The sequence below is a fragment of the Alternaria hordeiaustralica genome (genome assembly GCF_023758085.1).
Source record: "Alternaria hordeiaustralica strain BMP 2776 chromosome Unknown scaffold_3, whole genome shotgun sequence".
Taxonomy (NCBI): Eukaryota; Fungi; Ascomycota; class Dothideomycetes; order Pleosporales; family Pleosporaceae; genus Alternaria; species Alternaria hordeiaustralica.
This window is the reverse complement of record NW_026056775.1, coordinates 1-14,561: the sequence shown is the minus strand read 5'-3', so window position 1 is coordinate 14,561 and position 14,561 is coordinate 1. Positions and strand designations below refer to the sequence as shown.

General features: G+C 49.8%; 6 protein-coding genes across 6 annotated transcripts; 3 read left to right on the top strand and 3 right to left on the bottom strand.

Annotated features, from left to right (window-relative positions):
• Positions 1 to 473: 473 nt before the first annotated feature.
• Positions 474 to 2,303, top strand: J4E84_002185 (uncharacterized protein; the record flags this gene model as incomplete). Its single annotated transcript, XM_049384813.1, has 2 exons — positions 474 to 537; positions 592 to 2,303. 2 exons carry the CDS (start codon positions 474 to 476, stop codon positions 2,301 to 2,303), a joined length of 1,776 nt encoding a protein of 591 aa, XP_049246836.1.
• A 1,079-nt stretch (positions 2,304 to 3,382) lies between these two features.
• J4E84_002184 (uncharacterized protein) lies at positions 3,383 to 4,018 on the top strand (the record flags this gene model as incomplete). The annotated part of the gene is made up of 2 exons (XM_049384812.1): positions 3,383 to 3,388; positions 3,443 to 4,018. 2 exons carry the CDS (start codon positions 3,383 to 3,385, stop codon positions 4,016 to 4,018), a joined length of 582 nt encoding a protein of 193 aa, XP_049246835.1.
• A 932-nt stretch (positions 4,019 to 4,950) lies between these two features.
• On the bottom strand, positions 4,951 to 6,627 carry J4E84_002183 (uncharacterized protein; the record flags this gene model as incomplete). Its single annotated transcript, XM_049384811.1, has 4 exons — positions 4,951 to 5,599; positions 5,650 to 6,032; positions 6,090 to 6,379; positions 6,621 to 6,627. The coding sequence occupies 4 exons, from the start codon at positions 6,625 to 6,627 to the stop codon at positions 4,951 to 4,953; spliced, it is 1,329 nt and encodes a 442-aa protein (XP_049246834.1).
• Positions 6,628 to 7,959: 1,332 nt separating this feature from the next.
• Positions 7,960 to 9,827, bottom strand: J4E84_002182 (uncharacterized protein; the record flags this gene model as incomplete). The annotated part of the gene is made up of 3 exons (XM_049384810.1): positions 7,960 to 9,062; positions 9,118 to 9,258; positions 9,341 to 9,827. 3 exons carry the CDS (start codon positions 9,825 to 9,827, stop codon positions 7,960 to 7,962), a joined length of 1,731 nt encoding a protein of 576 aa, XP_049246833.1.
• Positions 9,828 to 10,542: 715 nt separating this feature from the next.
• On the top strand, positions 10,543 to 11,865 carry J4E84_002181 (uncharacterized protein; the record flags this gene model as incomplete). Its single annotated transcript, XM_049384809.1, has 3 exons — positions 10,543 to 11,110; positions 11,157 to 11,398; positions 11,464 to 11,865. The coding sequence occupies 3 exons, from the start codon at positions 10,543 to 10,545 to the stop codon at positions 11,863 to 11,865; spliced, it is 1,212 nt and encodes a 403-aa protein (XP_049246832.1).
• A 151-nt stretch (positions 11,866 to 12,016) lies between these two features.
• On the bottom strand, positions 12,017 to 12,907 carry J4E84_002180 (uncharacterized protein; the record flags this gene model as incomplete). The annotated part of the gene is made up of 3 exons (XM_049384808.1): positions 12,017 to 12,179; positions 12,233 to 12,375; positions 12,428 to 12,907. The coding sequence occupies 3 exons, from the start codon at positions 12,905 to 12,907 to the stop codon at positions 12,017 to 12,019; spliced, it is 786 nt and encodes a 261-aa protein (XP_049246831.1).
• Positions 12,908 to 14,561: the final 1,654 nt, after the last annotated feature.

Sequence of the window (14,561 nt, the reverse complement as noted above, 5' to 3'; positions counted from 1 at the left end):
GGGTTGTGGTGATGCGCGTGCGCTATGGAATTGGACTCGCAGATTCATCGTCGACGCGTTAAGTGGGTTTTAGCATATCGTGGCGTGTGATATCGCTTGCAATGCGTATATTCGTTTTGGTATACCCGAACTTATTTGGGGATGTAGCCTTCAGCGAACGGCTGGGCTTGCAACTTGATGTTTGCCGCGGCTTGATCCTTATCTTATCAGCCCCCTGTGAACCTCGCGTCCCACCCCATTCTTGCGTCCACCTTCCTTTGCGACAGCACTTACATCGCGCGTATCTCCATCATGTTACATCAGGCATGCATGACTAACGGCACGCGGTCCTCTTATCAGAGGCGCCGCTCTTGCTTGCCGTCCCCGATGCAGCTATCGATCCCATGAGGCTAATAGCCTGCCAACAGAGACGTACCTATGATTGAGGGAGCTTGTCATGCGCCCAAGCTGAACATTCCCATTTTTTAGGGAAGATGACGACCTCAGATTTACCGGTAGAGAATGTAGATGTACTTGTGGTAGGTGGAGGACCAGTAGGTACACAATCCCGTACTCCATTACACACATCATGATGCTGACACTCATGCCCAGGCCTCGTAACCGCCTACCAACTCGCGCGCAACCTCCCTCGCTCTACGCATCGCATCAAGATCATAGAACAACATCCCAAGTCGTCCCAAGACAACTATGGACGTGCCATCACCCTCTTTCCGCGTACTACTGAGATGCTATCGCAGCTAGACCTGGCCGACGCCCTCGCCCAACAATGTTTCGCATGTCGTGAGACTGTCAACTACGATAAGCATGGCAACGAGGTCGAAGGAAGAGGTTGGGCGTTCATGGAGAACATGAAGGATACCAAATGGGACTTCGCGTTGGTGCTACGTCAGAAGTACCAGGAAGAGGTGTTTAGGAAAGCGTTGGCTAAGGAGGGGGTACAACTCGATGCGCCGTATACCCTGGTAGGTATCGAGGTCATAGACGGGGTTGAGATGGGTGGATATCGCATACTGGCTACAATCGAACATGGCGAGACAAAGGTGAAGAGCATAGTCAGATGTCGATATCTGGTCGGCGCAGATGGTGGGCGGTCTTTCGTACGACGAGCAATGAAGATCCCCTTCGACGGCTCCTCCAGCGAAGACAAGTGGGTACGCGTCGATGGCGTTATCGAGACCGACCTCCCCAAACCGCGAACGTACTGCGCAATTGAGTCACCTACACACGGAAACGTCCTCTGGGCCGCGTTGGATCGAGGCGCAACGCGCATTGGCTTTGCATTCACGGCAGAGCGTCAGAAAGCATACAAGGTGTTTGACGAAGAAGCCGCCGTCAAGGAAGCCATCGCATCCGTCAAGCCGTTCAGCCTCAAGTTCAAGCAGGTGGATTGGTGGACCATCTACGTCGTCGGGCAGCGCATTGCGCGCTCGTTCTTCGTGAATGACTGCATCTTCCTCGCCGGCGACGCATGCCACACGCACAGTTCGGGTGCAGCACAAGGCATGAATACCGGCATGCATGATGCCGTCAACCTCGGTTGGAAGCTTTCCCTCGTGCTCCAAGGCCTCGCCAACCCCGATCTGCTACACTCGTACGAAGCAGAGCGACTCCCCAACGTACAGCGATTGATCAATTACGACAAAGACATCTCGCGCCTCATGACAATGCAATTACCCGAGGGTTGGACAGGCGATCCAAACGCAGATCCGAATGAGGTACTGGGAGTTGTCATGGCCGAAGCAGCGACGTTTAGTAGCGGACTGGGTATATACTACGAGCCAGACTCCTATCTCAACCTCACGCAGAGTTCGAGTGTATCGTCCGTACAGCCTGGTCAGCGCGCACCAGATGTTACGCTGCAGAAACCGGCGACTTTTGAAGCTACGCGACTTCAGAATGAGACGCCGAATACGGCGACGTTTCATATTGCGCTGTTTGCTGGGGAAGTGTCGCGCACGAAACATGCTTTGGCGTCTTTCACTGCTGCGATGTCTGCACTGCATTGGCTTAGTGATGATGTCCCAGTATCATGTCTTTCCATCATCGCAGGTCCGGGTGGACCATCGGCGTATGAGACGTTGGGTGGTATGCCATTTGGGCGTGTGTTCTATGATGCGGACTGTAGTGCGCATATGCGCTATGGTGTTGCGACTGAGAAGGGGGCTGTGGTGGTTCTGAGACCCGATGGGTGGGTTGGCACGGTCGTTGAATTGAACGGAGATGCGGGGTATAAGCTGGAGACGTACTTTGCTCGTTTTCTGCTTGCTGTAGCAGGGGGTCACAAGGCTGAGGCGAAGTTGTAGATATGCGGAGCACTCTTACACATCTCTTTCCGTACGCGATCTGCTTGCTTCAGCTGATAATCAAGCGCCACGGACAACTATAAACCTATAGTATCGGCCCCCACAGACATGGCGAGCGCCCACGAACTTCCACAACCGTGTTTGTCCAATCGCTTTTCACCTGAGGCATTTTTCGATCGCCGTATCTGTCATGCACAGGCTCGAGGCTGCATATACATATTCTTGGCAGCTGAGCTGTCAGTAGAGTATGTCTAGCTGCCTCAGCCGCGTTGCCGCCTTCTGCTTTTCCTTTCTCTTCCATCTTCTGCCATCACTTGACGAATATGGCTGAAGCCGGGGACCAGGCGGCAATTAACTTCAAAGAAGCAGAGAAGGAGTTCTTCGAAAACGCCCGCGGATATACATACGAATCCGAACGTGATGGGTTCTTTTCAGGGCATGCAACAGGTCGCTTCGACAGTTGGACAGAAGTTGAACGGTTTTTCGACGATGATAGCAGTGATGAAGGCGACAATGACGACGGCCTGTACTTTCTCTGTGTATCGATAAAGGACGAAAGGGCTGCTCGGCTGATTGAGGAAAAGATTGAATCTTCATTGCCTTGGCGTTCACAAGATGTTCGGATGGATGCCGATTACACACTACTGGAAACGCCTGGTCGATCTACGCCACATTTCTTGCTCTCCTGGCCGAAAATAATGAAGCGTTCCCCATCAGCAAAACGCCGGGGGGTCCTTATTCATGGAATGGGAAATCGTTACTTCGAGTTTATTGATAATTATAATTCGTTCGAGACGGACAGCGAAACGGACAGCGAGACGGAGAAAATCAAACAAGCCTTAATTGGAGACGACGACGCCTTCCTTGCCTGGACCTTCTTGACTTTACTATCATACATGGAAGCCATCACCGAACAAGCAGAGAAATTCGACGCTCAGGTCAACCATGTAGCGAAGATGTTAGGGTCGAGGAGCGATTGCAGTCTCAGTGATATACTCCACGAGCTTAACACTGTCAGCAACAGGATCAGAGCTCCAAACAACGAAGATCACCAGTTCCATTTCGTCAACAACGCCATGATGCGGGTACGAGATGCTGTGGAATCCCGAAAAAGTGATAGATACCTGCACCGATTGCAGGTGGCAAAAGAGAACATGGAATTATGCTCACCACAAAAACTCAAGGAACGTATCGCAGAGCTAAGGCTTCATGCTGCTGATGTGAAAGAAGAGATGCGACAGAAGTGGGAAGAAGAACGTCAGAGGCGGGAAGATGCTCGGCATGTACAGGAAGAAAGACGAGCTACAGAGGCAGAACGACGAGCTGAAGAGGCAGACCGACGAGCTGAAGAGGCAGACCGACGAGCTGCAGATGCAGACCGACGAGCTGCAGACGAAGAAAAGCTTCTGAAAGAAAGTATAAGGATCGCCAAAGAAACCAAGAAGGATAGCCGTACCATGCGCGGTATTGCTTGGGTCACCATCGCCTTCCTACCAGCAACGTTTGTGTCCTCATTCTTCGGCATGAATTTCTTTAATGGCATTGCAGGAAACGTTCCATTCGACGACGCAAGTCGCAATGTCTGGCTGTTCTTCGTAATCGCCGTGCCGATTAGTGGCATTGTCTTGTTCATCTTCTACTTCTGGGACGAGCATGAGAGGAAGAAGGATGAAAGGAAGGTAGATGGAGAGAAGTCACCCGAGAGTAGTTTGTAAACATGCCCCATCAATGTGTCAGTAGATCTGGGTGTATATTCCACATTGCGTACAGATGTCATTTCTTTAGCATACGAACTCTCGTTAGCAATGCAATTATAATTCCTTTTACCCCTCCATTTAAGCTCTTACTTTGTAAGTACTTTGTAAGAAAAGCGCAGAGTTCCCAATTGCATGTATCGATCCAAGGAGTACGTGGATGGTTTACAGGAAACCGTTCAGGCAGAATATTCGTGAAAAGCTCCGTGATTCAGGTCACCACAACAACTAGACATGAGCCACAGATACATAACACAACAGCTTATCCCTGGTTAGTTGGCTACACCTTCAACGCTACACGACTGAATTCACCCCTAAAGATCACAACTATCCCGAGCCTCCACCGAGCCACCAACCCCCTCCCTGCACCTCCCTTAGCCTCACACAGTGGGGCCTGATCTACCGAGCCGGTGCGGGTCTTGCGACCCACCCCACCCTAACTTCCTACGCTGGCGCAATGTCACGATTCAAGAACCGCCGTAGCTGCCTTGTTTTCCTGGTTGCTGTTGTTGGCGCGGCAAGTGGGCGAGGCGTGCCGGCACGCGTCAGGCCGCTGCGCTGGGGCTTGAGTCGTTGGCTGTTGTCATGAGGTTGGCAGGCTTGGCTTTTCTGCTTGGCTAGGAGTATGGTATTTGCGACTTTTCGATAGGTGGGTGCGGCTGTTTGGGGGTGCGGCGGGTTTGCGGCTTGGTGAGCTGTGGTGTGGTGACCGATTGAAGATGCTTCTGTGTTGGTAGAGCGCCTTTTGAGGGGTGCGCAAAGCGCGAGAACATTGTACGAGGGCTATAGCACATTGAGGGTTGAAAGTCGTACTATGATGCATTAAAATGTATTATTGGGTATATGCCAAAGTTCATAGATCGTAGAAAGTCGCTTTACTACACCATGGCCCTTCAAAGCCATCTTCTCGCATCCAACGACTTCTCCTTCTTATGCTGAATCGGTGGTAAAGCCTGCAAACTCGGATGCGAGCTCCCCCGATCAACACTGTACTCCGACTGCACCATAATACCTCCCATTGGGGAGCCAACCACCGGCGCCGGCGCTGCAACATCGGCCAACGGCTGCACATCCTCATTAGACTTGAACGACCGATCCAGCGACCCTTCTGAGGAATTTTCCGGCGAATTCCTATCTGTAAGGACGCCGTCCTTTCCGCCCATGCCAACGCCCATTTCGTATTCGTCTAGGCGGACGAAGTCGTCTTTGTCCATCTTACTCCGGCCCAGAGTGCTCAGTTGAGAGCGATCGGTCTTCGGTAGCCAGATGCGCGACTTGAGGTCTTTGCTGCCGTTGTTCTTCTTGCTGCTGTTGCCTGAGTTCTCGGCGTAGTAGTATTGGCTTGGTGTCTTCTGTTTGGGCCAGATGCGTTCGCGGATGGAACGTTGTAGTTGGCGAATTGCGGGTGCGCAGGCGACGATGGCGCCGACGTGGGCTTCGATGGCGGACCAGTATCCGATGGGTAGATAGTCCCAGGTTACGTTGGTGGTTTGCGCGAACTGGATCATGTATTTGAGGCGGAGGATGCTGACGATGGTGACGCTGAGGAGGTGTTAGTAGATACGAGATTGAGATGTGGGAAATGAACTTACAAGCCTCCACCGAGGAACATGCACATGATGCCAAACTTGCGTCGACGGGTCATGGCAAGCTTGCTGAGTTCTCTCATAGGTATAATAATGACGACAAGATCGAGAAGGATGTTGACCGCGGCAGAAGCCCAGGCATCGGCATTGAGGTTGATGCATTTTCCGTGATGCTCGCCGTCCCAGTGTTCCCACGCAATGCGTATCGGAATACATTGCAGCGCGGTTGCTGTGACGAATGCGATGATGTACATGATGCAGATTACGATGGTAACGTGGATAACGCGTCGGAGGCCCTGGTGAGGGAAGATGCGAAGGTAGAAGAGCAAGACTGCTATCTTGGTCAATGCGATTGACGCGAGGTAGAGAAGCTCTGTGTAGTAGAAGATCTATCATGAAAGATTTGTTAGCGCAGGATCTTGGAACTTGCAGAACTGGTCACATACCTCGAGAATCTTGGTGATGTTCTCAAAAGACACCATCCACATATCCGTACCCAACCCCAAAAGGTTCAGAAGGTACGCGCATATCGTGAGCGGAATGATGAGTATGATGGCCGCAGTCATAACCCAATCGTCGATGCCCCAGTTTCCGCCGAACCAGGGAAGGCGTGCAATTACGCGTAGAATGTAGGCTCCCAAGGATAGTACTCCAAAGACTATTGTAGTGACTGTGCCTTGTTTCGTCTTGTTGCGAATGGGCGCATCCATCAACTCAGTAAGAAACCTCTTCGCCGCTGCACAGGCAATTAGCAGGAAGTTCGACGAGTGAACATAAAAGAGGACCTACTCAGTGCTTCTTTTGGCTTACAGCTAGCCAAGACACATTTGCTCAAGTCATCGAGAAGCTTCTCGTTGCCTTTGATGCAGTCGATATCTGTGAGCTGGCATGTTGATGACGAGATGATTGTGAGTGTGCAATCTAACTATATGACCGAAATCAGTATGGAGTCTCGTAAATCGAGATGGTTTACATACCGCGCATGGAGGCAGATTCTTGACTGCAGACGCAAGCACATCGTTCCCGCTCTGACTTTGCGCAAACGAAAAAGGCGCAAAGGCAAGGAACAGTAATGCGGAGAGAAACTTCATGTCGGAAGCCGCATGTGACGAGGCTGTACCCCAGATTGTTTCCGACAGTACGTATCGAGACAACGCCGTACGAGAAGCCCTGCGCGAGAAAACAAAAGAGGAAGGAGAATTATGTTAAGCGACGGATTGCGGATCAAACAGGGTAAAACAAAAAGCCATATGAGCCAGGATAAGAACAGGGGCTTATACACGGCAGGTACAGGTTACGCAGAGGCGGCAATGGACGTCAAAATCCTAGCCTCCCGAACATCAAAGCACCGTTAGCATGTTACAAGCACCACGTAGTGCAGCTGCCATCCTCGTCACGGAGTGTCTTCCACAAGGCGCGCCACACAAAACGTGCTCGGCCGCAATCGGCAGTCTATGAGCTAGACGGTGCCCTGACTTTAGTTCGTTGCTGTGCCGCTGCTACGGCGAATTCCACGTGGATCTTGAGCCCAACGAGCGACAAACCCTCCGATGTCTGGCTTTTGCCTTTGCTGGCTTCACACGTTGAACGTGTCGAAAACTCACATACTTTGTGTATGAGGTACGACGTCTGTGAGTGAGGAAGATTGTGCCAAGATATGTATGACGCGCTCAAGCGAGATTATCGGGGTTGGTAGCTGTGTGAGCACCCTTGTTCTCACAATACTAAATGTCGGCCTGTTAGGCATCACGAGGAGGTGAACATGATGCGAACCTGATCGGCGTTTGACGTGGCAATCATTCTGGCGTTCTACCAATTGCCACAAGGCTTGCCTAGTGTATGTAGTTATAAGGCTTCGCTAGTGGACAAGCCCTCGAACAGTTCCAACACCAGCAGCGTCGATCATCGGAGGTACCTGAACCCGGTGAAGAACGGTATTCCACCGCTCCCAAGTAATGGCAATCGTCTTTGCGAAAACGTGGTTCGGCCCTGCATGTGAGTTTTAGAGTTTAGCTCCGCATGCAGATCTAGTCTAGCACGGTCTTTAATAAAGCTCGGAAACACTAGGCTAGTCAGTCACCCATGGTCGCTGTGATAAAACCGAATGTTCTTTGGACACGGCAGATGCAAGCGCCGTGGACAGAAAGATTGGCGAGTTTTGGCGAATCCTTCGTTCTGCAGCGATTCTAAGGGAATGTGGTATATGCTCAAGTGATCTGTAATAGCTGCAGCGACTTATAGATTCGTCGTTCGGCCATGATTCACGTGGTGGAGAGGATGACCGCAAGCCGCCCTGCCGGTCTGCAATGTGGAGCCTTAGAGCTCCATCGTTTCTTGTTGACCATACTTCCTATTCGACCCCCTCTTCTGATCCACTCTTGTGAGATTCACGCGGAAAGCCGGTAGCTCTAGTGTTTCGAAATGACCGTCTTTTTGCTCGTCCCAGAACACCGCTGTGTTCAAAGGTATGCCGGCGTAACTGGACATTTCCCAGTCCTCCACGCAGAAGTCGTCCCAAATAGAGCCCAGGCCTTCTGCGCGCTCCTCGAAGATCAATGCACGCCACTCCTCCCCCTTCTGTTCTTCCTCGTTGCGATAGAGAAGCGTTGGGCTAAGCTGCGCATAACGGGGCGAATTCGTCACGTCTTTCGTGATCGGGGCTTCGAAGACAACCGTCCCGTTAGAAACAAAGGTTGTAACAACAAGACCGCGGTAATCAGCTTTCAATGTGGCTGTAGAGTTCACTTCTGGATCTGAAGTGCTGTAGGTGCCCGCATAGCGATTACGCATTTGCTGTATGGCAAGCTTTTCGGCTGTTTGCACTATCTTTACGGGAACAATGTCCATGATCTTAGACAAGATCGCGTTAGGGCCCGCGACTAGAATAGTGATCCCCAAGTCGTACTCAGGCACTGTCATGATGATGGAGGTATAGCCCGGCAACCCTCCACTCTTAGTGACAAAGCGTACAGTACGTTTCGACTGCTCAAATATGCGGTCTGTTTGGTAGATCTCCCACGGCATGCCATAGAAGGAGTTCAATCCGCGAGACGAAGAGACGGGATGTAGCCAATTGATCGCGTGGGTGATGGCGTTGTAGTGGGTTAGGACGTAGCGGAGGTATTTCGACAGGTCGCTCGACGAACTGTAGATGCCACCGGTAGGATTTTGGATGCCTTCGTCCACACCCCAGAATTGTGGACCAGCTGGAATGACGCCAGCAGAATCAGCAGGCTTGGAGAGAGTGCTGGTAGACATGTTCAAGGGCTTGAAGATGGCTTCATCGATGTAGGTCTCGTAGGTCTGGTTTGTCACCCGCGAGAGAACGAGACCAAGCAGTTCGAACGCGACATTGGAATAAGACGATTCTTGGTTTGGCGCGAATAACGGTGCGAACTTTTTGAGCTGTCGAAACATATCTACGCACAATCAGATTAACACTCTTCTCTCACACTCAATTAGTGAGACGCGAACCTTTCGCTGTGCAGGGTGTCTCATAATTTGGTGAGTACTCGTCACAGTTGGGCAACCCTTCCCGTGACACATCAGGAGGCAGACCCAGGGAGCTTGGATCCAACTCAGGATAGTTGTTATTGATGAGATCACCTTGAGCCCCTGTTAAAGAAATTAGCACGCGTACCTTCTTCTGTGTGGCACACTCCGAACGGATTCTGCTTCTTTCCAGAAGGCATCTTACATTCGCGGGGAAGGCCGCTCAGCTGGCTAGCCAGACTGCGCAATGTAATGTCTTTCCATGGAATGCCGCCGTTCGACTTTTCTCCTAATTCATTGAGGTATGTATTCACTGTAGCATCCAAGCTCAAGTTGCCTGCTGCATGCTGATACAGTATACCGAGTACGGTGAAGGTCTTGGTGATGCTAGCGATGCGGTACAGCGCGTCGCCGTTGACTTCGGGGATATCTGGGCGCGAGGCATTACGTTCGCGTGCCGTATGATGATGCGACCATAACGTGTCTTTCGACGAGGTTATCTCTACAGAGAAGGAGGTTCGGTCGAACTCCGGCGCTGCGACGGCTGCTGTGAGTGCCGTGGCGATAGACTCGAACGCGTCTTGAGGTAGAGGATCGTCAACATTGTACCGAGGCGGCGGATGCGCGATGGTAGGTTCGAAGCATTTGGCACTGGCCAAAGCAACTAGCAGAAAAGAAGACAGCGGCACCATTTCGGCGGTGAGCTGGGAGAACTACATGATAGAGTTTGACATGAGGATGCCTAGATGAGCGGCATGTCGCTCCCCGCACTGAGGGGAGCTTGGACCTCGTGGCTTATCATGATCGCCGATGCAACCTCACACTCACTCACTCCAAATCGACTCTGATGGCCATCAAAGGGGCCTGACACATGGAACCCTACTAAACGGCGGTACTATTTTGCAGCTCATTCTGTGTCAGCGTCTCAAAAAGCGCGCGCGTTGTCGCGCTGTCACGTGCGAGGGTAGGATTGGCACCTGGGCACGGCACCGACTACAACACTGGCAGTCACCTCAACGAGCCCGTTCATCCCCATCGCCTCGGAATGAATTATTCCGAAAGCGCGAATCTCGCGTTATCTCATGTGCGATGCTTCGCCCACTGCTGCGATGTGTGGATTTTATCCGTCGATATGGCTATATGACAGCCCCACAAGGAGCTTGATACATCACGCCGTCTGACCTATCCACCATGCACAAAGACAATAGACAACAGATATAGGAACCAGATTTTTATATTACTTACGGGCAGTAGGTTGACCACATGATACTGACTTACACCAGTTCGACATGTAACCCTTCGTCCGGGAGGATACATAACAGTTCCAACTTCCTTTGGTAGCTTCCCCTTCTTGCCAATTGACAACTTGTATCATCCTATCTCATCTTATCGATACCAGCCAATGAAATGCGCACCACTTCATTTGCGATCTTTACCTTGGTTGTTACCACTGGTGGCACACCGCTGGGACACAGCCCCGAGCGCCTTGGGGAAATCCTTCCTCGCCAGATCAATGTGACATGTCCAGCAACGCCGAGCCCCATGCCTAAAGCGGCGGCATTCCCCTCCGTAAAGACGATGCCAGACCCATTTCTGTACCTCGATGGCAAGACACGTGTTCAAAGCAAAGACGAATGGAACCAATGCCGTCAACCCGAGATACTCAAGCTCCTCCAGGAATACCAATACGGGTATTACCCTGACCACTCGCAAGAGACTGTCACCGCAACTCGAAATGGCAACACCTTGACCGTGACTGTCACCGCAGGAGGGAAGACCGCTAGCATCGCAGCTTCGTTGAACTTGCCGAGTGGGAGTGAGCCGTTCCCAGTGGTCATCTCGATCGGCGGGATGGACACCAAGAGCTATGTAAACGCGGGGATAGCGGTAGTCACATTCGATTATACCAAAGTCGCCGCAGACAGTAACAGTAAGACTGGCTCGTTCTGGACGCTGTATAGTGGTAAAGACATTGGTAAGTAGACCTTGCCGTTTGCTTCATGCATACTTACAGCCAACAGGAGTACTCACTGCATGGGCGTGGGGCTTCCATCGCGTTCTTGACGGCATTGAACTCAAGGTTCCAGAGATCGATGCAACCAAATCTGGCGTCACTGGTTGCTCTCGTCTGGGCAAAGCTGCTTTGGCTGCTGGGCTATTTGACACGCGCATCGCCGTCACTATGCCCATGTGCTCTGGCGTTCAGGGTGCGGGGCCCTACCGATACAGCTTGAGTGGGCAAGGAGAGAACCTAGAAAACGCTGTAAGCACTAGGTCTCATCGAAGACTCCACGATCTTTTGAAATATGCGCACTGACGACTACCTAGAAATCTGGAGCAGGATGGTGGACTTCCTCAGGTATCTCGCAGTTCGTCGGCAAATCCTCCCAGCTCCCTTATGACGCCCACACGATCGTTGCAGCCATCGCCCCACGCGCAGTCATCCTCTCTCAGAACGTGAACGATCAGTTCACAGACTCCAAAGGGACCGCTCAGGTCACCTTCCCTGCGGCCAAGGTCGTGTACAATTGGCTAGGCGTGGGCGAGAAGCTGGGTATGAGTATACCTTCTGGTGGACACTGCGACATGAGTGGGTACGCGGATATTTTGCCTTTTGTGCAAAAGGTACTGCAGAATAAGAGCACGACGCGGAATTATGACGATTTGAAGACGTGGAAGGCTATGCCTGAGGCTTACCCTTGGGGAAGCGATGTACCTAAGGCAACCTGAGTAGCAGACTAGCCTGCGTCTATCACCGTAAGAAACGAATCTGAACACATCTTTTACACTATAGATAACCGTGTCCATGGGTACACAAGTCGTCATCGAAGTAATGTACGTGCTCCCAATGTTACTATTTCTTTACCGAAGCGATGCTATGCTATATGGTGGACCAGGCATTATCGATCGGTAGCATTGCGCCGTTGATCATGGTTGACTCTTCTGAAGCGAGGAAAGCAATGCCACGGGCGACGTTGTCTACCCCGATGTAGGGAACCGGTGTACCCTCACTGTCTTTCGATACGTGCATTTGCACGATGGGACTGTATGAGTAAGCAAAGGCCGAAACGTGCAGGTGAAGCCCATCAGAACTTACAAGAACGCGTTGAAGCCAGCAGAATCGAAGTGCTCCATCTGGACCGACGAAGCGATGTTGGTCGCAACACCGCCGGGCAGCACACCATTGCACCGGATGCCTTCCTTGTGGAAGCGCCAAGCCACATTCTTCGTAGCACCGACCTATCAATCGTCAGCATGGACAAATCATCAGTTGAGAAGGAGCGTTCCTTACCAGACCGTGTTTGCTAGCAGTATACGCGATTCCCGCACTCGCCCCCGAAGTCCCCGCTTTGCTACCCACGTTGACAATCGCACCACCCTTCTGCTCCTTCATCGCCGGCAGAACCGCCTTCATCATGCGAATTGGTACCGTCAGGTTGATCGACATCACCCTCTCCCACTCTTCCTCGTGAATCGTGTCCGCACTACTCCAGCCATCGCTCACGCCCGCGCAGTTGACCAACACATCAATGCGGTTGTGCTTGCCAACGCACTTTGCCACTGCATGTTCCGCAGCTTGAGATTCGGTGAGATCAGTCTGGTAGAATGTGAATGTCGAATAATCTTCCGCGAGCTTTTGCGGCTGTGCGCCAATGTCTATGCCGAAAACTGAGGCGCCGCGCTCGAGGAACAGACGCGTTGTTGCTAGGCCGATACCGGAGCTGCAACCGGTCACTATCGCGACTTTGTCTTGGAGGTTGGAAATGGACATGTTGGATTGCGGGTGATATTAATTGATGTATGGATGCGGATTGACAGATGAATCATACGCTATTGGCGATGCCCGCTCGTGGAAAACTTGGGATGACGTTAACGGTTAGCGCGAAGAGGAGACCAGGACGCAGGCCATCTAACTAAGGGCGCGCCGAGACATGGCATGCTAAGGCATCTATGCGCAGTTAATGCGCACGCTAAGGTAGCGCCTTAGCGGATTAATTACAGATTATTCTAGGAACAATCCTACCTAAACAATAACAACATAACTCTACTAAACCCCTCTACTAAACTACGCTACCTATAATAGCCTACTAAATCTAGAGTGTACTCTAAGGAAACGTATAAACTATTTCTAGATTAATCTACAAATAATTCTAACAAATTTAGCCCGCTTATAAGCAATTTCTCTAGCTTAACTAACACCTATTTAGGTGCCCGCCTTTTTCTACTAACGCGCAGGGTAAACCTATTGTCTGCATAGATTAGCTATACTGCTGTATTAGAATCTAAGGCGGAATTCTTTATAGAGTATAAATTGTTCCTAGATTGTTTCTTAATTATTTCTAACATTTCTTCTAGCAGAAGTACACAAGTCGCGCTGCGCTTAGAAACTATCTACGCTGAGCTTACTAGCTAAGAATAGCGTTTGCTAGGCAAGTTAGAAATCCTACTAACGCCTAGATCTAAGCTAAGATGCGTAAGTTTATTTAAATTGTTTCTTAATTAATTCTTGATTAATTCTACCTAGGTTTCTATGTTTAGATTATAGCTACTTACAACGCTATTGCCGGCCTTTCTGCTATCTCCTCTGCTAACTCTCTTGCCTCTTCTGCTAACTCTGCGCCTATGCAGGCTCCTGCCTAGTAGGGATCTAATAACAAATCTAAGTTAGATTATTTGTTAAACGATTTAGACTATAAGTTAGATTAATTAGCAAACAATTTAGACTATAATAATTTTAAGAACCCTGCTGCTGCACTAGATAATAAGGAAGAGAAGAAAGACTAGAAAGACTAGGAACACCCTCTCTAGGACATTGTCTAGATTAATAATTTAGAGGGAGAATAGGTAAATTATTTCTTAAATGTTTCTAAATTGTTTCTAACTTTTACAGCTTAACTTTACTACTATAACTAATATAGTTAGAGACTACTATAATAATTAGCCTGAAGATAAGCTCCCCTGCTAGGCGTGCAATATTAATAGCCTAGATATAGACTATGTTTAAGGTAAGTTTTATTTAGATTATTTCTAGAACAATTTAGGATTATTTCTAATAGATTTAGATTGTACCTTCTTCTAGGATAAAGAGAACAAGTGCAAATCTTGCTAGTTCTTCTTGTACTTTCCTTCTAAGCGTTTACCTACTCCCTCTAAGGGTAGTAGTTCTAGTAGGTAGTTAGGTGCTATTTCCAAGTGAATTGTTTCTAGAATAGTTTAGGATTAATTTAGTATGAAAAGATGTATAGTACAAATAAAACAAATAAATATTCTACAACTCTCTCTCTACTATATACTTTGCAAATAAGTACTATTATTATATTATTAATAAGAATAATATACTATATCTTACTTAGTAGAATATACTAAGTAAAATATAGTTAATTATAAAGTATTTTTTATTTAAGTTTATAAACTTTACTTAGCTA